The sequence below is a fragment of the Ornithorhynchus anatinus genome, chromosome X3, assembly GCF_004115215.2.
Source record: "Ornithorhynchus anatinus isolate Pmale09 chromosome X3, mOrnAna1.pri.v4, whole genome shotgun sequence".
Taxonomy (NCBI): Eukaryota; Metazoa; Chordata; class Mammalia; order Monotremata; family Ornithorhynchidae; genus Ornithorhynchus; species Ornithorhynchus anatinus.
Genome location: NC_041751.1, coordinates 2,086,546 through 2,109,264, shown reverse-complemented (window position 1 = coordinate 2,109,264; position 22,719 = coordinate 2,086,546). Strand labels below are relative to the sequence as shown.

Below are 22,719 nucleotides of genomic sequence, written 5' to 3'. Positions count from 1 at the left end.
CTGGGATTCAAAATCATGACCTCTGACTTTCAAGCCCGGGCTCTTTCCACTGAGTTACGCTGCTACTCTCCCAAGAGCTTACTACATTCAATAGTATTGTTCGCGCGCTTACTATGTGCAGAGCACTGGACTAAGCGCTTGGAATGGACAAATCGGTAACGGATGAGACGGTCCCTGCCCTCTGACGGGCGCACAGTCTAATCTACAGTGCTCCGCACACGGTAGTCACTCAATCGATACGATCGACTGGGTCTCCTGCGGGGCTCCTCCCTCAAGGCCCTCCCCCCGCCTGGCCCGCTGACCCCTCCCCGCGACGCCCACCCGATCGCCCTCCTGCTGGCCTTAAGTCTCACTCGAGTCCACCAACACCGAGGTTTCCGTTACTGACGACAAAAATCCTTTCGGTATTCCAGCAGAGCAGATACCAGGACTTCAACCTACGACTTTATCACTGAGCCCGGTTCGACGTTTTCTCCTCCTCGCTCTTTCGAGACTTTCAGACCGCAAACACCGAGGTCCCGGCCGCCGTTCAGGCAGTTGACAATACAAATCCTTTCGGTATTTTGGGAAAATAGAAGCCAGGATTTCGACCCAGGACTTTAACAGCAAATTTACGCTTTGCCCGTTCAACGCTTTCTCGCTGTCCCGGGACTTTTTAACACCCAGGTGGACACCCAGGTAATCACTGCCCCGACGGTCGGCGATGAAAAAGCTCCCAGTATTTAGGCAAAAACGGATGCTAGGACTTTAATAGTAAATTCACACTCCTCCCGTTCGACGCCTTCTCGCCGTCCTGGGACTTTCGAAGTCCGCGGACACCGAGGTCTCGGTCGCTCCTCCGACAGTCGGCATTGAAAACGCTCCCGGTATTTAGGCAAAACGGATGCTAGGATTTCAACCTAGGACCTTTAGCTGTCAGTTCCCGCTCAAACCGGCCCCGTACAGAGAGCCGCTCTTTGCCTCCACGGTCCTCCGACCCAACCCGGGGGGGGGGGACGGACCGACGGTTGGCGTCCGGACGTTTCTCCTCGGAAACCCCCCCCACCCCGGGGTCAAGGCGGCCCTCGGATGGAGCCCCGCTTGGGGTCGGCAAGGGCCCCCCCCGACCCCTCCTCGCGCCGTCCCACGGGGACCTACAGGAGAGTCCCCTTCGCCCTCCAATCCTGGGACAGCAAATCTTGCAGTTCCCCGTCGTCCTCGCTGCCCGAGTCGTCGTCCGCCTGGTCCCGGGCGGCTCTCAACAGCAGGGCCTCTCTCAGCTTGTCCCTGAGCACGTCCCGGCGGTCCCGCAGCACTTCGATCCGCCGGTAACACTCTCTGCGGAGGCAGAGCCCTCCGTTAGCCGGCATCTCCCCCCCCCGGCCAAGCCCGTCCCGCCGGCCGACGCTGACCCGAGGGCCGAGGCTAACCAACTGGCCGGTGGGGAGAAACGTCTGCCCACGTCCGATTCAGCCCGGGACCAGAAGCGGCGGGGCCGAGCTCGGCTCGCTCATTCAGTAGTATTTATTGAGCGCTTACTCGGGTTGACGGCGACACCGGGCTCTTGAGCAGACGGGGGAGAAGAGGGAGCCGAGCTCCCTGCGTGAGATCCGCACCGTTTCGCCCCGAAAACCCCCTCCAGCCCTTCCAACCACCCCCTCTATTCAAGCCCTCACTCGCTTACCCCCACCTCAAGGACTCGTGGCAGAGTGGGGATCAGAACCCGGGTCCTCCCGACGCTCAACCGGCGGTATTTCCTGAGCGCTTACCGCGTGCAGAGCACTGGACCGAGCACTCGGGAGAGTACGATACAACGGAACGAGCGGACGCTTTCCCCGCCCACAACGAGCAAAGGGTCTAGAGGGGGAGACTGACCTTAAGGTAAAGGTGATTTTAGTAAAATCGACTCGGATCGATGTCTGTCTCCCCCCGCAGACAGCTCGTGCGGGCAGGGAAAGCGTCCACCCATCCTGTCGGACTCTCCCAAGCGCTCAGTACGGGGCTCTGCCCTCTCCCCTACCGACGGCAGGCCGGGCCACGGATTTCCATCCACACAAGGCTCCGCTGACTAATAACGGGGACCGCTCAGCCCGAAAACCCCGGTCCCGCGACGCGTAATTCGGACCCGCGAGCCTGCACCGCACGCCCCGGGGAAGGGGCTTCGGGACGTTTGGGTCTCCCAGTGGGGCGACTTACATCTGTTCATCAATTTCACCGATCTGCCGATCCAGGCGCCCCTCCTCGTCCTCTTCCGCCACGATGGCCTCTGAAATCTGAACCGGAAGACGGTTCAAAATCCCCCCGGGCGGTGCAGACCGGAGGGTTTTGGAGGAATAATAATTACGGTAATATCTGTGAAGGGTTTACTCTGTGCCGGGCACTGTAGTGATAATAACAACGTTGGTATCTGTTAAGCGCTGGGGTGGAGAGAAACAAAAGGGGGTGGACACGGTCCCCCGGCTGACGGCCTCAATCCCCATCCCCGCTTTTCACCACCCCAACCCCGGGGGGCCGGGAACCCCGAGAGACCTCTCCGGTCGAGCAACCGGGCTCGGACCAACCCCCCCGGCCCCGTTCCGCCGCCCCGGAGGCCTCCGACCTAATAACGACCATCACGACGACGACGTTACCCGTCGAACGCTTACCGGGCGTCAAAGCGCGCGGCTGGGGTAGAGTCCGGCTAATGAGGCGGGACGCGGTCCCCGTCCCGCGTGGGGCTCACGGTCTCCCGTCCCCATTTTGCAGAGGAGGGACCCGAGGCCCAGAGAGGCGAGGCCACCGGCCCCCCAAATCGCACGGCAGGCGAGCGGCGGGGCCGGGCTCGGAACCCAGATCCTTCCGGCTTCCAGGCCCGGGGCTCGATCCGAGCGCGGCCCAGCGCAGGCCCGTCGTCTCCCCTTCCGGGCAGGGCGGAGAAGCGGGGACTCACCGTGTTGACCTGCCTCATGGCCTTCTGAAACTCATCCCACTCTTTGTCCATCTGGTCCTTCGGGGCATCGACCTTCCGTACCTGACGGAGGGAAAGCGAGGGCCGGTTTGTCCGAGAAAAGGGGATCCCCCGACGGGGCAGAGACGCCGGGGGGGGGGGGGGGGTGGGGGGGGGCCCTCCCCTTGGCTTTCGGCCGTTAATCGTAACGTTGGTGTCTGTTAAGCGCTTACTCTGTGCAGGGCACCGTTCTAAGCGCTGGGGGAGACACGGGGTCATCGGGTTGTCCCCCGCGAGGCTCGCGGTCTTCACCCCCATTTTGCAGATGAGGAAACCGAGGCACAGAGAAGTCACACGGCTGCCTTTCGTGCGCAGGGCCCTGTACTAAGCGCTTGGAAAGTACCACTCGGCACCCAACGGACAACCCCTACTCAACAACGGGCTCACAGTCTAGAGCTATAATAATAATAATGTCGGTATTCGTTAAGCGCTTACTACGTGCAGAGCGCTGTTCTAAGCGCCGGGGGAAGATACCGGGTAATCCGGTCGTCCCAGGTGAGGCTCCCAGTCCTCATCCCCGTTTTCCAGATGAGGTCACCGAGGCCCGCCGAAGTGAAGTGGCTGGCCCACGGTCACCCAGCCGACGAGGGGCGGAGCCGGGTTTCGAACCCACGACCGCGGACTCCCGAGCCCGGGCTCTTTCCACCGAGCCGCGCCGCTTCTCTAAGGGCTATCTGTTGAGCGCTCGCTACGGGCCAGGCGCTTCCCTGAGCGCCGGGGCGGGTAGAAGCCAAACGGGGCGGACCGAGCGCTCCATCGATACGACTGAACGAACAGGGAGCGTCTCCGGGCTGGGGATAAAGCCTCGGGGCAGCGACGGCCATCTACCGCTCTCCACTTGCCTTGGCGTCCACTTCAGGGTCGTCGAAGAATCCCTCCGGTAAGGCCTCCGCGGTGTTTTCCTTCCTAAAAGGTCGAGAGAGTCGGTGAGGTGGGGAGCTTCTCATGCCGACGACAACCGCGGGCTTCCGGACGCCTTCGCCGGGGGCCGGGCGCTGTGCTAAGCACCGGGGTGGATGCGGCGTTCACTCGGCCGTTCCCTCGACCCTATTCACCGAGCGCCTACTCCGTACCGAGCGCTCGGAACGGACGACCGGGCAGCAGACGGGGAGGCGGAGCCAGAGAGAACGAACGGAAAACGGAGACGTCGTCATCGAGATCGACGGAATCAAGGGGACGGACACCTCACCGACCGCATAGATCGGGTGAAGGATCATCTATGAAAATGAGAGGGGTCGGACGCGGTCCCCGTCCCGCGGGGTCAGGTTTTCCGCGCCCACTTTACCTCTCCGACTCCTTCTCTTGGATTTCGGCTTTCAGAATCGACCCAGAGTGGGAGAGGAGAGGGGCGGCCGCGGCGCCGGTGTCAAAGAAATCTAGGAAACGACAAAGTCAGAGAGATGCGATCGATCCCCTCTGGCCGGCTCTCCCGGAAAGACCCCGACACTGGAGAACGTTATCTCGCCGGTGCCTTCCGGACGTAAAAAATAATGACAACGGTGGCATTTGTTAAGCGCTTACTATGAGCAAGAGCACCGTTCTAAGCGCTGGGGGGGGGGAATACAGGGTCATCAGGTCGTCCTCGTCGGCTGTGTGACTGTGGGCGAGTCACTTCACTTCTCTGTGCCTCAGTTCCCTCATCTGTAAAATGGGGATTAAGACCGTGAGCCCCACGTGGGACCGCCTGATTCCCCTGTGTCTACCCCGGCGCTTAGAACGGTGCTCGGCACATAGTAAGCGCTTAACAGATACCAACATTATCATTATTATTATTATTATTATACAAGGTAAACAGGTTGTCCCACGTGAGGCTCACAGTTTTCATCCCCCTTTTCCAGATGAGGCAACTGAGGCCCAGAGAATAACAATACAAATAATGTTGGCATTTGTTAAGCGCCTACTGTGTGCAGAGCACCGTTCTAAGCGTCGGGGGAGATACGGGGGAATGAGGTCGTCCCACGTGAGGCTCACAATCTTCATCCCCATTTTGCAGAGGAGGTCACTGAGGCCCAGAGAAGTGAAGTGACTTGCCCCCAGTCACCCAGCTGACAAGGGGCGGAGCCGGGATTCGAACCCACGACCTCCGACTCTCCAGCCCGGGCCCTTTCCACCGAGCCACGCTGCTTCTCTAAAACACCTGTAGAAAGGCGGTCATACTATTTATAAACACAATTTATATATGCTTGTCACTGACGATTAATATTTGCAAGCATAATTTATATACGCTTGCCGCCGACAATACTATTTATAAACGTAATTTATGTATGCTTGTCACTGACAATACTTGTAAACATAATTTATATACGCTTGCTGCTGACAATACTATTTATAAACATAATTTATATACGCTTGTCACTGACACTTAATATTTGTAAACGTGATTTATATACGCTTGCCACTGACCGTACTATTTATAAACGTAATTCATATACGCTCGTCACTGACGATTAATATTTGTAATCGTAATTTATATACGCTTGCCACTGACAATACTATTTATAAACGTGATTTATATACGCTTGTCACTGGCAATCGATATCAGCGTGGCTCAGTGGAAAGAGCACGGGCTTTGGAGTCAGGGCTCATGAGTTCGAATCCCAGCTCTGCCACTTGTCGGCTGTGTGACTGTGGGCAAGTCACTTAACTTCTCCGTGCCTCAGTTCCCTCATCTGTAAAATGGGGATTAAGACTGTGAGCCCCACGTGGGACAACCTGATTCCCCTGTGTCTACCCCAGCGCTTAGAACAGTGCTCGGCACATAGTAAGCGCTTAACAAATACCAACATTATTATTATTATTATTAATAAATATAATTTATAGACGCTTGCCACCGACGATTAATATTTATAAACGTGATTTATATACGCTTGCCACTGACCGTACTATTTATAAATGTAATTCATATACGCTCGTCACTGACGATTAATATTTGTAATCGTAATTTATATACGCTTGCCACTGACAATACTATTCGTAAACGTGATTTATATACGCTTGTCACTGGCAATCGATATCAGTAAATATAATTTATAGACGCTTGCCACCGACGATTAACATTTATAAACGTGATTTATATACGCTTGCCACTGACCGTACTATTTATAAACGTAATTTATATACGCTCGTCACTGACGATTAATATTTGTAATCGTAATTTATATACGCTTGCCACTGACAATACTATTCGTAAACGTGATTTACATACGCTTGTCACTGGCAATCGATATCAGTAAATATAATTTATAGACGCTTGCCACCGACGATTAATATTTATAAACGTGATTTATATACGCCTGTCACTGACCATTAATATTTGTAAACGTAATTTATATACGCTTGCCACTGGCAATACTATTCGTAAACGTGATTTACATACGCTTGTCACTGGCAATCGATATCAGTAAATATAATCTATAGACGCTTGCCACCGACGATTAACATTTATAAACGTGATTTATATACGCTTGCCACTGACCGTACTATTTATAAACGTGATTTATACACGCTCGTCACCGACGATTAACATCTGTAAACGTGATTTATATACGCTCGCCACCGACAATACTATTTATAAACGTCGTTTACCTACGCTCGTCACCGACGATTAACATCTGTAAACGTAACGTATATACGCTTGTCACTGACAGTACTATTTATAAACTTAATTTACATGCGCTTGTCACTGGCGATTAATATCTGTAAACGCGATTTATATACGCTTGCCGCCGCCGATACTGTTTATAAACGTAATTCACGGACGCTCGTCACCGACAATTGATATTTACAAACGTGATCTATACGCGCTTGTCGCTGACAATGACATCTACAGACGTAATTTATATACGCTTGTCACTGACCACAGGAAATCCCCTTCACCGGTCGCGGCCGAGAAATCCGGCCACAGCGGAGGCTCGAGCGACACCGGGGCGGCTTTTCCAAGCATTCGTTCGCCCGGTCGTCCTTACGGAGCGCTCGCCCGGGCCCCGGAGAGAAGGCCGTCCCCGCCCGACGACGGGCTCCCGCCAACCCCGGTCCAAGTGAGAGAGGCGAAACGGGGCCCCAGAGCGTTTCCTCGGTTTACCCCGGCACGAAAGGAAACGTTACCGGCCGGTAGGGCGCTCGCTGTCCCCTTCTCCGGCGTGGGAGCTTCCGATCGCTGCCCCTTGGGCGGGATTCTGCCGCAGCCGCTCTTTTCTTCTCCTTCCTCCTCCTCCTCCTCCTCCTCCTCCTCTTCTTCTCCACAGCTTGCGGCAATTAAAGACAGCCCCGAAACCTTCGCCGACTCCTTTCCCGCTTTGTCGAAAAAGTCCGTGGGCAATCTACAACCGAGAAACAGGCGGGCCGGGGGGTCTTTTTTTTTTTAAAAATAAGCGTTTCACAAAAGCCGTTCACGTGGAATTCGTCCCCTTCCCGGGCCTTCCGCGGGGAGTGCTACACATCCCCTCCTTAAGCCCTCGTATTTCCTCTTCCCCCGCTTCTTTCCGCGTCAATTCCGGGCTCGGATCTGCTCCCTTTATTCACCCTTCAGCGTTTCTGTCCGTTTCCACCGTTTATTTATTTAGAGCGACGTCCCCCGAGCCCGTTACTACTACTAACAGTAATGTTGGCACTGGTTAAGCGCTTACTATGTGCCGAGCGCCGTTCTAAGCGCCGGGGTGGACGCGGGGGAATCAGGCTGTCCCGCGTGGGGCTCACAGTCTTCACCCCCGTTTTCCAGACGAGGTCGCTGAGGCCCAGCGAAGCGAGGTGACTCGCCCGCGGTCACACGGCTGACAAGTGGCGGAGCCGGCATCCGAACTCACGACGCCCGACTCCAAAGCCCGGGCTCTTTCCGGCGAGCCACGACCGGGCCGAGAGCTCCGCACCCAGTAGGCGCTCAGTACATCCCTTCGACCGATGGAGCCGGGGAAAGAGGGGCGGTTTACGCCCACACCCGCCCAAGACGTGACCTCCGGTTTAGGCGAAGAGGTCGGGCGGTCCAGCGGGCGGGAATCGAGGTCCGTCGGTCGTACTTACCGAGCGCTCCCGGGAGGGGACCCCGGGACCGCGTCAGGCGCCTGGGAGGCTACGGTTTCGGTGGGTCGACGGCGTTTACCGAGCGCCGCGGGCGCGGCGCTGTACTCGGCGCTCGGGAGAGTGCAATATCACAATAAAACGGCCCCCTTCCCCGCCCCCGCGGCGACCTGGTGGTCTAGAGGGGCGTCTCGTTCGGGGTCCGAGCGGCAGGACGAGGCCGGGGGGGGGGCCGGCGGAGGCACGTCTGACGTCTGACTCGAGGAGCCAGAGCTAGATCTAAAATTCGGATATCGGGGCCTATTTACCGAGCGCTCCCCGTGCGCGGGGCGATACGTACCCCGCCGCCGCCGCCTGGGCCCGGGTACTCGAACCTGTCGAACGAGCGGGAGCGAAACGTCGTCAGGGACGGCTGCCGCCGGGGAGGTGACCCACACCTTCGGAGACGGCAAACGAATCGCTTTCCGGGGGGCGGCCGGCAGCCTGGCTCGGCGGAGAGCGCCCGGGCTGGGGAGTCACGGGGCGCGGGTTCTAATCCCGGCCCCGCCACCTGTCCGCCGTGTGACCTGGGGCGGGTCGCTTTGCTCCCCTGGGCCTCGGTGACCTCGTCCGTAAAAGGGGGATGAAGACCGTGACCTGGGACAACCCGATCGCCCTGTATCTCCTCCGGCGCTTGGAACGGCGCTCGGCGCGTGGTAAGCGCTCAACGGATGCCGTCGTTATCATTTTTATTATTATTATTACATCCCCTCCTCGTTTTCGTCTCTCCACGCCCCCGGGAGGGACGGACGGCCCCAGTGTGAGACTCGCCGGGCTGTTTCTTTCGTCGCCGGACCACTTTTTGGGTTTGTACCGTTTGGTTTTGGTGCCCGTCTCCCCCGTTTCACAGTGGTGATGACGTCGGTATCCGTTAAGCGCTTACTACGTGCGGAGCACCGTTCTAAGCGCCGGGGGAGATGATGACAGCGATAACGTCGGTATCCGTTAAGCGCTTACTACGTGCGGAGCACCGCTCTAAGCGCCGGGGGAGATGCAGGGCAATGAGGCTGTCCCACGTGAGGCTCCCGGTCTTCATCCCCGTTTTCCAGATGAGGGAACCGAGGCCCAGAGAAGTGACTCGCCCACGGTCACCCAGCTGACAGGCGGCGGAGCCGGAATTCGAACTGGTGACCTCGGACTACCCAAGCCGGGGCCCTTTCCACCGAGCCCGTCGCCGGGCAGGGAGGGTCTCCATCCGGTGCCCAGCTGTACGTTCCAAGCGCTCGGCCCAGTGCTCCGCACACGGGAAGCGCCCAATAAATACGACCGAATCGGACCGCGCCGGGGCCGCGTTCGGGGACCGCGCGCGCTTGTACCTTTGGCCCTCTTTGCTCCGTCGGGTTCCGCGTCGCCGGCTTTCCTCTTGGCGGGATGAGGGGGCGGCGGCGGCGGGGCGGCGGGGCCCGGGGCCGTCTCTCTGACGCCTTTTAGCTCGGCTACTTTCTGAAAGAGGGGCGGGGGACGGAGAGAAACGTCGGTAGGAAGAACCGGAAACCGCCCCCGAGCAGCCCCGGGGCCCGCCGGAGGGAGCGCGGGCCTGGGAGTCGGCGGGACCCGGGTTCTAATCCCGCCTCGACTTCGCCGGGGGACGTCGGGCGACCCGCTCCTCGGTTCCCCCTCCGGTAAAACGAGGACCGGGAGCCCCGTGGGGGGCGGGGACCGCGCCCAGACCCCCCCCCCCCCCCCGCCCACATCGGATAAAAATCACGTTTCCCGAGCGCCCGCCACGCGCCGAGCGCCGTCCTAAGCGTCCGGGGAGACGCAGGGCGATCGGGGCGTCCCCCGCGAGGCCCGCGACGCGGCGGAAGGGGCCCGGGCTTTGGGGTCCGAGGTCGCGAGTTCGAATCCCGTCAGCCGCGTGACCGTGGGCGAGTCGCGTCGCTCCTCTGGGCCTCGCCGACCTCATCCGGGAAACGGGGACGAAGACCGGGAGCCCCACGTGGGACGACCCGATCCCCCCCGCGTCTCCCCCGGCGCCCTGCACGCGGTAAGCGCCTAACGAACGCCGACGCTGCTACTGCCGGTCCCCGTTTTCCGGATGAGGGGACCGAGGCCCAGGGGGGTGAGGCGACTCGCCCGCAGCCACCCGGCTCACGAGGGGCGGGGCGGGGCGGGGATTCGAACCCGTGGCCTCGGACTCCGAAGGCCGGGCTCTCCCCGCCGCGCCGCGCCGCCCCCGACGGCGCGGGCGCCCGGGGGTCCCCCCGGTGCCCCCCGACCTCTCGGTGCTGCCTCCCGAGGACGTGCGTCGGCCACAGGCGCTCGTTCTTCACCGGGACGTTGCAGAGGCCGCAGCTCAGGTGTCCCAGCCGGTTGTACGTGGCGGCTTCCGTCAAGGAAGGAAAGCGAGGAAGCGGGGAGCCGAGGGGGGCCCGTCCCGGTGCCCGTCGACCCCGGGCGCCCGCCCTCTTCAGGTGCCCGGCGGTCCCGGTGCCCGCCCACCCTGGTGCCCGCCGACCCCGGGCGCTTGCCCACGCCGGTGCCCGCCCTCCCTAGGCGCCCCGCGGCCCCGATGCCCACCCACCCTAGTGCCCGCCGACCCTGGATGCCCGCCCACGCTGGTGCCCGCCCTCTCTAGGTGCCCAGCGGCCCCGGTGCCCGCCCACCCTGGGCGCCCACCCACGCCGGTGCCCGGCCTCCCTACGTGTCCAACAGCCCCAGGGCCTGCCTATCTGGTGCCTGCCGACCCCGGGTGCCCGTCCACGCCGGTGCCCGCCCTCCGTAGGCGCCCCGCGGCCCCGATGCCCACCCACCCTAGTGCCTGCCGACCCTGGGTGCCCGTCCACGCTGGTGCCCGCCCTCTCTAGGTGCCCAGCGGCCCCGGTGCCCGCCCACCCTGGTGCCCGCCGACCCCAGGCGCTTGCCCACGCCGGTGCCCGCCCTCCCTAGGCGCCCCGCGGCCCCGATGCCCACCCACCCTAGTGCCCGCCGACCCCGGGTGCCCGTCCACGCTGGTGCCCGCCCTCTCTAGGTGCCCAGCGGCCCCGATGCCCGCCCACCCTAGTGCCTGCTGACCCAGGATGCCCGTCCACGCCGGTGCCCGCCCTCCCTAGGCGCCCCGCGGCCCCGATGCCCACCCACCCTAGTGCCCGCCGACCCTGGATGCCTGTCCACGCTGGTGCCCGCCCTCTCTAGGCGCCCAGCGGCCCCGATGCCCACCCACCCTAGTGCCTGCCGACCCCGGGTGCCCGTCCACGCTGGTGCCCGCCCTCTCTAGGTGCCCAGCGGCCCCGGTGCCCGCCCACCCTGGTGCCCGCCCACCTTGGTGCCCGCCGACCCTGGGCGCTTGCCCACGCCGGTGCCCGCCCTCCCTAGGTGCCCCGCGGCCCCGATGCCCACCCACCCTAGTGCCCGGCAACCTCGATGCCCACTCCTGCTGGTGCCCACCCTCCCTAGGTGCCCGCCCTCCGCGCGCAGCAAGCGTTTAGCCCAGTGCTCCGCACGCAGCCAACGATCGGCGCGGTGCTGCGCACGCAGGCAGGCTGGGGGGGCGGCGGGATGATGAGGATATCTGGCGAAGGGAGCGTCGAGGCGGTTGGCTTGGGCGCCCTGGCGCTGCTTCTCCCGCATGAGGCGGCGCAGCTCCTCCTGCCTCCCCGCCCGCCGCCCGCCGGGCGCCGCCATGGCCGTCGCGGCCGCTTCCGGCTTCTCCCCGCGCCCGCTTCCGGCGCGCGGCGAGCGCGTCACTTCCGGCCTCCGCCGCGCGGAGAGCGCGTCACTTCCGGCTCGCCGGGGGGGGGAGGGCGGGGCCCCCTCCCCGCGCGTGCGCACAGCGCCCCCGCGAGGCCGGACTCTAGAATGACTTTCCTTCAGAGGGGGCACAGCGGGTAGAGCCCGGGCCGGGGAGCCAGAGGTCCTGGGTTCTAATCCCGACTCTGTCACTCGTCTGCTGGATGGGGGGGGAGGGGGGGGCGCTCTGGGCCAGTCAGTTCCTGTCTCTGGGCCTCAGTGGCCTGCTCTGGGAAACGGGGGGGGTGACCGGGAGCCCCCCCGCGGGACCACCACCTGATGCCCTCAGTGTCTCTCCCGGCGCTTAGACCGGTGCTCGGCCCCTAGGAGGCGTTTCCCAAGCGCCCATGTCATCATTATTCATCTCTGGGCCTCGGTGACCTCCTCCGTCAAATGGGGGCGACGGCCGGGCGTCCCCCGTGGGACCCCAGGATGACCCCAGCGCTCACAACGGTGCTCGGCCCGTTGGAGGCGCTTAAACGTTGGTACCCGTTAGGCGGCTCCTACGGGCCGAGCACCGTTCTCAGCGCTGGGGTAGACCCAGGGGAATCGGGTCGTCCCACGCGGGGCTCGCGGTCTTCGTCCCCGCTTTACAGATGAGGTCACCGAGGCACCGAGAAGTGACTCGCCCCGAGTCACACAGCTGACGAGTGGCCGGGCCGGGATGCCCAACATCATCGTTGTTCTTCTCTGGGCCCCAGTGACCTCCTCCTCTGTCGAATGGGGGATGAAGACTGGGAGCCCCCCATGGGATCACCTCTTGACCTCGCGTCTCCCAACGCTCAGGACGGCGCTCGGCCCACGGGAGGCACTTCACGCACGCCGCCGTTACTATTATTAGTGATCTCGGCCTCGGTGACCTCATCCGTCGAACGGGGGCAGAGACTGGGAGCCGCCCGCGGGACCACAGGACGGCCCCAGTGCTTACACCGGTGCTTAGCGCGTAGGAAGCACTTCAGTGCCAACATGATTACAGTTCTTCTTCTTCTTCTCTGGGCCTCGGCGACCTCCTCTGTCAAATGGGGGATGAAGCCTGGGAGCCCCCCCTCCCCCCCCGCCCGGGATCACCTCTTGACCTCGTGCCCCTCCCAACGCTTAGGACGGCGCTCGGCACGAAGGAATCGCTTCACAAACGCCGACGTTGTTACTATTATTGTTATTCTTCTTCTCTGGGCCTCGGAGACAGATCTTAAATTACGGCTCCGTGTACCAAAGTGCCGCCGGTCCCGGGCCGGGGTGAATGAAGGGTAGGGAGCGGAGGGAATAATAGATATCATCATCATCATCATCATCATCGTCGTCGTCATCCCGGTATCTCGGTCTAACCGCTCGGATTGCCGATAGGGTCGCGCCTCGGTTCCCCCCTCTGGGGACCGATGAGACCGCGAGCCCCGTGCGGGCCGGGGACCGTGTCCCACCTGACGATCTACCCCGGCGCTCGGGCCGGCGTCCGGCACGTCGCGCGCGCTTCCGATGCCATTCCGAAAGAGAAACCGAAAGACGTGAGGGCGGGACGGGGCGGGGCGGCGACGGAAGTCGCCTCCGGGCCGGTGGCGCCGGGCGGTTGGGATGATGGGCGTCCCACTCCCGTCTCCCTCGGGGAACGGAAAAAACACAGACTCCCGCAGAGCAGTTGGGGGGGGGGGGGGGATGATGTCCTTCCATTTCAAACAGGTGAGGGGGTTTCCTTTCCAATTCGGGCACCGTCGTCAACGGAGACGGGGCGAGCCGCCGGCCCCGCCGGGGTCGGCAGGCCGAAGGCCGCCTCCGAGTGGCCTTTCGGAAGCGGAAACCGGGCCTTCTCCCCGCCCAGATCTGTCCGACGGGGCCCCGGGCATTCGGATTCTCCCCCGGCGGCCCGCGTCGTCAGCCGGGCCCGCGCGCTCCGCGCCGCGAGCGGTCCCGGGGGCTTAAGGAGCGGCCCCGCCGTCGGGCGTCCAAGCGGTCGGCGACCCCGGTCGGGCGTCTCCGCTCCACCGGTCGCACGTTCGCCTCGTCAGTCCTGGACGTCGAAGTAGTCGATCGCCGGTTCTTCTTTCGCCGTCTTCGGGAAACCGCCGCTTCCGGCATTTCTGAGATAAAAACCCCCACAAGCGACCCATCAAGCTTTTAAAAGGGGAACGCGACCCAACCCGGGCGATTCTCATCACTTCGGCCCGTACGGATCCAGGGACGCCCTCACGTTTCGGGGAAAAGGGGGATTTATCACGTCGTGGCAGCGGTGGGAGGGGAGGAAGGGGTAAGAACGACGGCGGTATCGGTTCAGTGCTCATTAGGCGCCGGGCACGGTACTACCAACGGTAACGTCGGTATCTGTTAAGCGCTCACCAGGTGCAGGGCGCCGTTCTAAGCGCTGGGGGAGGTACAAGGCATCGGGTTGGCCCACGGGAGGCTCCCAGTCTTCATCCCCATTTTACGGAGGAGGGAACCGAGGCCCGGGGAAGCGACTCGCCCACAGTCGCACAGCTGACGGGCGGCGGAGCCGGGATTCGAACCCGCCACCTCCGCCCCCCCCCCCCGCCCCGGGCTCTTTCCGCCGAGCCCCGCTGCCTCTCTAGCACGTCTCCCCGCGACTGCCACGGTAAAGATCCGGAAAGTCCCGGCCGAGCTGCCCCGGCCGCGCGGCCCGGGGCTCCGGGGGCACCTCCGCCTTCCAGAAACGTCCCCCACCAACCGGCAGGGACGGAGCGGAGGAAAGCTTTTTTCTTTATATCGCCATCGGACCGTGCGCCCGTCAGACGGCAGGGACCGTCTCTAGCTGTTGCCCACTTGTTCGTTCCACGCGCTCGGTCCGGCGGCTCCGCGCCCCGGCGGCGCTCGATGAATACTATCGAATGACTGCACGAAGCTTACTTATTCATCTGATGCTTAGGAGGAGGAATCGGGGGAGGCGGCGGGCGCGACCGCAGCTCCTTCTCTAGCACGGCCGTCAGAGCAGTCGTGGGACACGCCGATTTCCCTCTAAGCAAAAGAGAGGTCAAAGCGATACAGAAAAGGGATGGGGGGGGGAGAAAAAAGGGTTCGATTAAAAAAAAAAAAAAAACGGCAAAGAGAAATTCCCAGCATAGCTGAATTCACTTCCGGCCTCTCCGCTATTTACGACCTCCCTCTCCCCCCCGGCCCCGCGCTGGGTTGTACGTATCTGTATCGCCCCATCTATCTGCTTACCCGACTTATTTTGTTAACGAGGCGTCCGTCCCCTCGATCCCACTGATCGTGATTAAGCCGCCTCGGTCTCGTCCGCCCGTCCGCCCCGATTAGACCGCGAACCCGTCGACGGGGCAGGGACCGTCCGTCTCCCCTGCCCAACTGTCCGTTCCAAGCGCTCGGTGCAGTGCTGCGCACACGGTAAGCGCTCGGTGAATGCTACCCGAGTCCCTTCACCTCTCCGCGCCCCGGTCCCCTCATCTGTAAAACGGGGACGAGGACCGCGAGCCTCCCGCGGGACGACCCGGCGTCTCCCCCGGCGCCTGGAACGGCGCCCCGCCCGGCGTAAGCGCCTGACCGATACCGACGTTACCGTCGTCAGGCCGCAGCCCGCGGCCGGGGGGCTTGTTCGGCGCCTGGGAATACAGCGCACCTCACCGCGATGACGACGACGTTGCGCTTGGGCTCGCTGTCGTAGCTGACGCTCTCCAGGCCGTAAACCTGAGCTAACTCGTGAATGATCCTGCGGTGGTCTCTGTTCATCGGGGGATAGCAGTAGCTCTTTTTCGGATTCCTCCCCTGCCACCGAGAGACCGAGGCCGGGGGAGGTGAGAACCCCCGCGGGCGGCGCCGCCCTCCTCTCCGCCCTCGGGCCCGGGCGTCGCCCCGACCCGCCGCCCCCTCGGCGGACATCGGGACGCGTTTCTTTCACTCGACAGTATGGATCGGGCGCTTGCGGGTGCGGGGCCCCGGACCGAGCGCTCGACGCATTTCGGAAGACCGAGCCTCCCCCTCGGCGTCCCCGCTCGCGCACCCCAGCCTGGACGCGTCCCTTCCTTCCCCGGCCCTCCCGCGGGCCGGTCGCTTCGCCTCTCCGTGCCTCGGTGACCTCCTCCGGAGAACGGGGATTTAACCGTGAGCCTCACGGGGGGACGACCCGACGACCCCGCCCCCCCCCCCCCCCGGGGCCCGGCCCGTTGGAAGCGCTTAACGGATCCCGGAGCTATTACCGCATTCGTCTCCGCCCCGGTCGCGGGCACCTCCGACCGGCCGCCGGGGACCCTCCCGCCGGCAAGTCCCCCGTTCAGCCGGAACTCACCTCGTTCACGGCCTCCACGAGGACCCTCATCTCCTTCTCCACCTCACAGACGAATCTGAGATCCTTCCTGCAATCGACGGGAACGGTCAGCACCTCCCCCGCGGGGACGGGGAGCCCCTACGCGGGTCAGCCTTCGCCCGGAGCGCTCGCCGCTAAACCGAGGCCTCGGGCGAGGCGGCGGCCCCCGCACCGAGCATCCAATACACGCCGCCTTCAAACCGGAACCCCCGACTCGGGCGCGTCCGCCGCCGCCCCCCGCAGATCCGGATCCCGGCGTTAAACCCGGGCGGGATCCTCGGCTCGCATCCGGGCCGCCCACCGCCGGGCGTCCCGGGGGCGTCCCGTTCCTCCGACGGCCTTCACTCCGCGCGCCCCACTGAGCGCTCGCAACGGACGATGCGGCGACAGACGGGGCCGCCCGGTGCCGAGACGTCACGGAGACGCGGCGTGGCCCGGCGGATACGGCCCGGGCCGTCGGGAGGACCCGGGTCCCGATCCCGGCTCCGCCGCTCGCCCGCTGGGGGGGCCCCCGGACGGGTCATTTCGCTTCCCGGTCACCGCCATCTGTCGGACGGCGACCGGATCCTCCTCCCTCCGGCTCCCGCCGCGAGTCCCACCCGGGATCGGGTCCGACTGGATCGGCTGGGATCCGCCCCGGCGCTCACCACGGTGCCTGACCCACGGTAAGCGCTCGATCGAATCGATCGGTGGCATTTATTGAGCACTCACTAGGCGCAGGCCGCCGCTCTAAGCACTCGGCGGGGAGTCCGAGAAAGAGAATAAGCAGCTGCGATCCCCGCCCGTAACCAGCTCACGGTCTAGAGCGGGAGACGGGCGTTAATATAAGTGATTTATAACCCGTAATTTAAAGATACGGGCCTAAGCGCTGTGGGTCCGAGGGGGGGGACGGGACGGGGACAGCGAACGTTCCAAGCGCTCCACGGACACCGGTTGAGAGAGAGAGAGCGTAGCGGTACTTTGCAGCTTCGAGACACGGCCCGGGGGGGGAATATCGTCCCTCCGTCTGGCCGGCCCGCCCCGGGAACTTACCTGGCATCTTCTTTCAGACCGTCACTGTACTTGGACTCCGAAGAGCGGACGTTGAAGGGGTCAGAATCGTCACTGATATTGAGGGCTTCCGCAAAACGCCTGGGATGGGAAGGGACACGGCTTTCGCCGTAACTCGCAAAGGGATCCGGATTAACCGCTAGGGATGGCGGGGGGGGCACGCGCGCGGGCTCCAGTCGGGGAAACGTCGGCGTTTTTAGAGGGCTCGGCGGCACGGGACCGCGGGTTAGGAGATCTCAAGTCCGAAGACCGGTCGTTCCGCTTCTGACGGCCGAGAGCGTCGCCTAAGGGACCGCGGTCCCGGGAAGGGGACGGGCGCGTGGCGGCCCCTCCGAGCCCGTCAAGCCGGCCCCTAGGGAGCCGCCGGGGTGACTAGATGAAACCCAGGGGCTTCTTGGGGACGTGAGATCTCCGGAGTCAAAGGACGGGGACAATTAAGTCACGGAGACCATCCTGGGGGGGGGGGGGGGGGAGGGGGGCAGGTTGAGCGCCGATCCTGCCTGGACGCCGTCTCGGCTCCTCGGACCCTGGAGCGCGCGAGGGGATTCTCCCCCGTTTAGACCTGTGAGCCCTGGATCGTCTCTGTTGCCGAACTGTACATTCGAAGCGCTTAGTACAGCGCTCCGCACGTAAGCAGCGCTCGATAAACACTATCGAACGAATGAGGGGACGACGGACCTCCAGAAGCGACCAGGAATGTACCGTCCTCCGCTTACTGTTTTAATGAGATGTCCATCCCCTCGATTCTACTTATTGCTATCCTTTTTGTCCGTCTCGCCCGATCAATAATAATAATAATAATGATGATAATGACGTCGGTATTTGTCAAGCGCTTGCCAGGTGCCGAGCACCGTCCTAAGCGCTGGGGTAGACCCAGGGGAATCGGGTTGTCCCACGTGGGGCTCACGGTCTTCGTCCCCATTTTACAGATGAGGGAACCGAGGCACCGAGGAGCGACTCGCCCAAAGTCACACAGCTGGCAAGTGGCGGAGCCAGGATTCGAACCCACGACCTCGGACCCCAAAGCCCGGGCTCTTTCCACCGAGCCACGCCGCCGCCTCTCAGACCGTGAGCCCGTCAACGGGCAGGGACCGTCTCTTATCCGTTGCCGAACTGTCCGTTCCAAGCGCCCGGTCCAGTGCTCTGCACGGAGTGAGCGCTCAATAAATACTACCGAATGAATGAATCAGGAAAGTCGGGAACGAGATGCGTCACGCCCCTCCGACGTGCCCCTCTCCCTTCAATTCGTTTCCAGCAGAACCGAGCGGAAGGGGGGGGGGGGGGGGGGAAGAAACCGGTGGAAAACTACTCACCTGTTTCTTTCTCGGGCTAAACAGTTCTCGTCGCACGGAAGCCTTGATGGGGAAGCGGGGCGGGGGGGGGGGGGGGGGGGGGAAAGGCACGTGATCAGAAGTGAGGTTTCTCAACACAAGCTGCCGGCGTAAAAACGTATTCTGAATCAACGGGCCGTGGGCCCCGTGGAGACCGGGGGGGGGGGAGTCGTCCCCTGGGCGTGAACCGTTACGATCTTCCGGCCCGTTACCGCGCCGTGGAATCGCGGGATCGGGCTATTTGCGTCTTCCTCTCTTCCTTTTGGCCGTTCCCGAGCCTGAAGCGGTCGCCCAGTTCGGAGGCCCAGTCCAAGTCTCCGGGTCTTGCCCCGCCCCGCCCTCCGCATCCCCTTCGTCTCAATCACCTCGCTTCGCGAATTTCCCTTTTATCCGTCAGCCTGCTGATCTCCACCGAGTCCCCGAGCCGCAGGTCCGTCAGTCTGGAAGCCACGGAGACGGCGGCTATCCTGAAAACGAACGGGGTGGGGGGGAAGTGACTCGCACCGGGCCTCTGACCAAACCCAGCTCCGGGGGACCGCCTTCCCGAACCACCCGGCCGGCCCGACTCGGGAATTCAGAACCGTCTTAAGGTCTCCGGGATCTACCTTCCTCTCCGAGTCGGGCCCGTCGCCGAAGTCGCTCAGAGAGCGCTTCCGAACGGGCGGGTCCTTCGTGTTTACCGGGCGCTCACTGTCCCCTGAGCGCTCGGGAGGGCGCGATGTACCGGAGACCTTCCCCGCCCTCCCCTCCTCGGATGACGCACCCCGGAAGGCCGGGGCCCCCGTCTGCCCCCCCGAATCCTTAAATCCGCCCGGCGAGTTCGACCGCGATCCCTCTCGGCCCCTTCCCTGGTTCCCGCCGACTCCCTGGAGAAAGGCAGACGGGAAGAACGATTTCGGGCCGACCTCTGGTAGGTACTGGTTGCCTCTGAGCAAATCATGGTCTCTCTTCTTCTTCCGCACTCACACTGGAGCTCTACCTGAAACGTTCGAGGGGGACGTTTGGAAAAAGCAAGTGCCCGAACGACGTCCGTATTCTTCACGACGCCGACGGGCCCCTCTTTCACGCTCCGGAATCCCCCCCACCCCCCCGGCTTCCTCCTCTCCGAAAACGGGGATGGTTCTCCGGGGCCTTACCGCCCCGCCTCTTCTCTCCGACGACACGGAAAACGGCTTCCCAAAAAGCGCCCGCCTCGTGCCCCGCGGAGACGGGGGGCCCCGGCCAGACCGCCTCAAAGCGCGTCCCGCTCAAGACGCAGCCCTACCCCTCTTTCGGTTCCCCGGGCGGACGGACGCCGGGGTCCCCGCCTTTCATTCGCTCAACAGTATCTACCGAGCGCCTGCCGCGTGCTCGGAGCGGCGCCCGGCCCGTAGCCAGGGCCTGACGAGCCACCCGAATCATCACTTCTCCCGCAGGACCCGGCTGTCCCCCAGATCGCCCGGCGGTCACCCCGCCCGGCCGGGCTTACGTACCTCGGCCCCGCAGCGGGTGGCGGGGCAGGGCGAGGAGGGGTGGCACTCGGCCCCACACGCGTGACCGCAGTCCGGTCTGGGGAGGGTGCAGGCCTGCTTGCAGACTCGGTCGAGGAGGCAGTCCCCCCTGTGGCAGATCCTCCGGCACCGGTGCATGCCGCAGCCCAACGTCCGGTCGCAGCTCAGCCCGCAGGAGATGTCCGTCAGGTGACAGGGAATATTGCTCCGCAACTGGGAGACACACGTCTTTAAGCATCTTCCCACCCTTCGGGGACGGCGACTCCGCCGGTCGATCGCTTCCCCGGCCGCCGCCGGACCGTCGGGCGCTCCGGACCGACCCCCGACGTCCTCCCGTTTCCACGGACCCGATTACACGCGTCGACCGGGGCTCTTCCGCACAGCTAGATTCCCAGACTAACGATCGGAGAGTCGGGTGCGGGAACGCCTCCTCGGCTAGACAGGCGGGGAATCCGGGCCTCGGGTGCCTGTCTCGAGCCGACGCTCTCGTTTCCACCCCCCCCCGCCCCCGCCCCCGGAAACCCGTCCTTACCTCGTGCTTGCCTCTGCACCATTTCTGAGTGAGGTACGTACAGGGGGGGCACTTCTCCTCGCTATGGCAGGAGTGGAACACTGCGGGAAAGAGGCAGGCGGGAGTCGACGACGTTTCCGGCGCACGGAATCCCGCCGGGGGGGGGGGGGGGGGGGGGTCGGGTTCCCGCGCCGGCCCGGCGGCGCCGCCGCCTTCCGTCAATTCGGCGGTCGCGGGTGACCTCCGGGTTTATCCCTTCAGCGTTCCTCAGCGTTTCCGGGAGCTGACGTCCAGCCCGCCCCCCCGCCCGCTCCTCCTCTTCCTCCCTCACGGCCCGGCACCGACGCTCCGCGGAACCCGCGGCACGACTCCTCGGGAACGTCGCCGGAAGCGGGACGCGTCCGCCCTCCCTTCCCTAAAGAGGCGGCTCCCGCCGACCGGGAAGAGTCCCGGCCCCGGCCGCTTGGGCGTTTCTAGTCCGTCTAAGACGGCCCGACACGGTGAGGCCCTTGCGGAGGCTTCCTCTGGGCTCGCCGCTCCTATCGCGACCGCCCGCCGTGCGCAGGGCACTGGGCCACGCGTCTGGGAGATCCCCGGGGAGGACGCTCCCCCGGCCTCCGAGGGGCTTACTTCGTTTCGATTCTTACGCGAAGCGACGCTGAAAAGGGCATCCTCTACAGAGTACGCCGATAACGCCGCCCGGTGGTATTTACTGAGTGCCTACCGGGGGCACGGCGCCGCGCCGAGCGCTCGAGACAGTAGAATAGAACGATATAACCGACACCGCCCCTGCCCAGGGCGGGTTTACGGTCCAGAAGGGGATTAAGAGGTTTTGCTCGTCCCCGGTGAGGTCGGTGTGATCTACCCAAAGGAGCACCAGAACCTCTGACGCTGGAGACGCTTCAAGAAGGCCAAAGGGGAAAATAAGGAAGAAAGCAAAAACCGCCACCCGCTGCTCCTAGCCAGTCTGAGTGAGGCGGTCGCCGGCTTGGAGACGGGACCAGGTGTGATTCTACCCCGTTCGATCGTATCTCTCCAGCGCTCGCTACGCGCAGAGCGCTGTCCTAAGCGCTCGGAATGGACAGACGGGCACCAGACAGGGACGGTCCCCGCCCAACGAAGGGCTCACGGTCTAAAACGGGGGAGACGGACGGCAGAGCGGAACGCGACAAGACAAAACAAGTGGCCTGGCGCCTTCCCGACCGGCCGAGGAGACCCGGAGGGACTCGGCACTCACCAGGGTGATCACAGTCGTGGAGCCTGGTACACGTGTTCTTGCACTCCGGTGGCCTGGTACCACACGGGACTGGAGGGAAAATGACCGACTCTCCACAGTAGCAGGTTAGTTCATCAAAGCCTGACGAGGACGACAAAATACAACCGTCCCCTCACCGGACCTGCCCAATCCTACCACTAAATAAAGCTTTCATAAGGAGCCCGAGGTTCCTCTTGAGGAGGATGCAAAGAGCGGGACACCGCCCGGGACCAGAAGGCTATTTTCTACAGATCGCTCCAGTTGCGGTGAGGCCGGGGCTCATATCTAAGGAGCAAACGACCCCAGGCTCGAGCCCGCGGTGCCTCGGGTCGAATTTCCGAAAGCAAAGTGACCGCCGAGAGTCCCTCGACACACTCACTCGTCTGCCAGCAGGTTTGACAGTTGCCACGGTGACAAGGATCCTCACATCGGTGAAGGCCGCAGTTGAGTTTGTGTCCACAAATTAAGGGACACCTGTGCTCTTGATCCTAGGGAGAGGCGCGGAGACAGATCAGCAGAAGGGACTGCCTTCTTCGCTTCAAATCCTCGCCAACGAACAAAAAGGGTCATTGAGGCGTGGGTTTCCAAATGCGTCTTAAAGCGTAAAAACTCCACCCGCAGACCCTATAAAGACCAGTATCTAAACTACGCCGATACTATTGAGAAGCAGCGTGGCGCAGTGGAAAGAGCACGGGCTTTTGAGTCAGGGCTCATGAGTTCAAATCCCAGCTCTGCCACTTGTCAGCTGTGTGACTGTGGGCGAGTCACTTCACTTCTCTGTGCCTCAGTTCCCTCATCTGTAAAATGGGATTAAGACTGTGAGCCCCACGTGGGACAACCTGATTCCCCTGTGTCTCCCCCAGCGCTTAGAACAGTGCTCTGCACATAGTAAGCGCTTAACAAATACCAACATTATTATTATTATTCCCTAAACCGACTGAGAGAGGCAAAAAGAAGAAGCAATCCATTTCTCCGACCGCTCAAATCCTCGAGACGCGATCCAAATCGACCGCCACTGAGACTGCTACGTGGGCTAGTGGAGAGAGCACGGATCCGGGAGGCAGGAGGCCCC

At 62.9% G+C, this 22,719-nt stretch overlaps 2 protein-coding genes across 4 annotated transcripts in view; both read right to left on the bottom strand.

Moving 5' to 3' along the window:
- Positions 1 to 721: 721 nt before the first annotated feature.
- Positions 722 to 13,053, bottom strand: ZNF830 (zinc finger protein 830). The gene is made up of 11 exons (XM_029053601.1): positions 12,957 to 13,053; positions 11,529 to 11,742; positions 10,237 to 10,336; positions 9,334 to 9,460; positions 8,319 to 8,352; positions 7,070 to 7,284; positions 4,251 to 4,341; positions 3,808 to 3,871; positions 2,909 to 2,989; positions 2,176 to 2,252; positions 722 to 1,317 (listed from the first exon to the last, which is right to left on the bottom strand). The coding sequence occupies exons 1-11, from the start codon at positions 13,051 to 13,053 to the stop codon at positions 1,134 to 1,136; spliced, it is 1,284 nt and encodes a 427-aa protein (XP_028909434.1). The 3' UTR covers positions 722 to 1,133.
- NFX1 (nuclear transcription factor, X-box binding 1) overlaps positions 12,884 to 22,719 on the bottom strand; it is a 25,009-nt gene continuing 15,173 nt past the window's right edge. Inside the window, exons 13-24 of one of the 3 annotated variants that reach the window (XM_029053846.2) lie at positions 22,027 to 22,135; positions 21,630 to 21,749; positions 20,414 to 20,493; positions 19,864 to 20,094; positions 19,240 to 19,370; positions 18,757 to 18,858; positions 18,374 to 18,415; positions 17,043 to 17,141; positions 15,993 to 16,059; positions 15,327 to 15,472; positions 14,600 to 14,707; positions 12,884 to 13,818 (exon numbers count right to left, since the gene is read on the bottom strand). In XM_029053846.2, the coding sequence (XP_028909679.1) occupies positions 13,743 to 13,818; positions 14,600 to 14,707; positions 15,327 to 15,472; positions 15,993 to 16,059; positions 17,043 to 17,141; positions 18,374 to 18,415; positions 18,757 to 18,858; positions 19,240 to 19,370; positions 19,864 to 20,094; positions 20,414 to 20,493; positions 21,630 to 21,749; positions 22,027 to 22,135 (1,311 nt within the window). In that variant the 3' untranslated portion in view covers positions 12,884 to 13,742. Of the gene's footprint in view, positions 13,819 to 14,599; positions 14,708 to 15,326; positions 15,473 to 15,992; positions 16,060 to 17,042; positions 17,142 to 18,373; positions 18,416 to 18,756; positions 18,859 to 19,154; positions 19,371 to 19,863; positions 20,095 to 20,413; positions 20,494 to 21,629; positions 21,750 to 22,026; positions 22,136 to 22,719 lie in introns of those variants that run through there. The other 2 variants (XM_029053847.2, XR_003755663.2) reach the window with 2 other exon arrangements.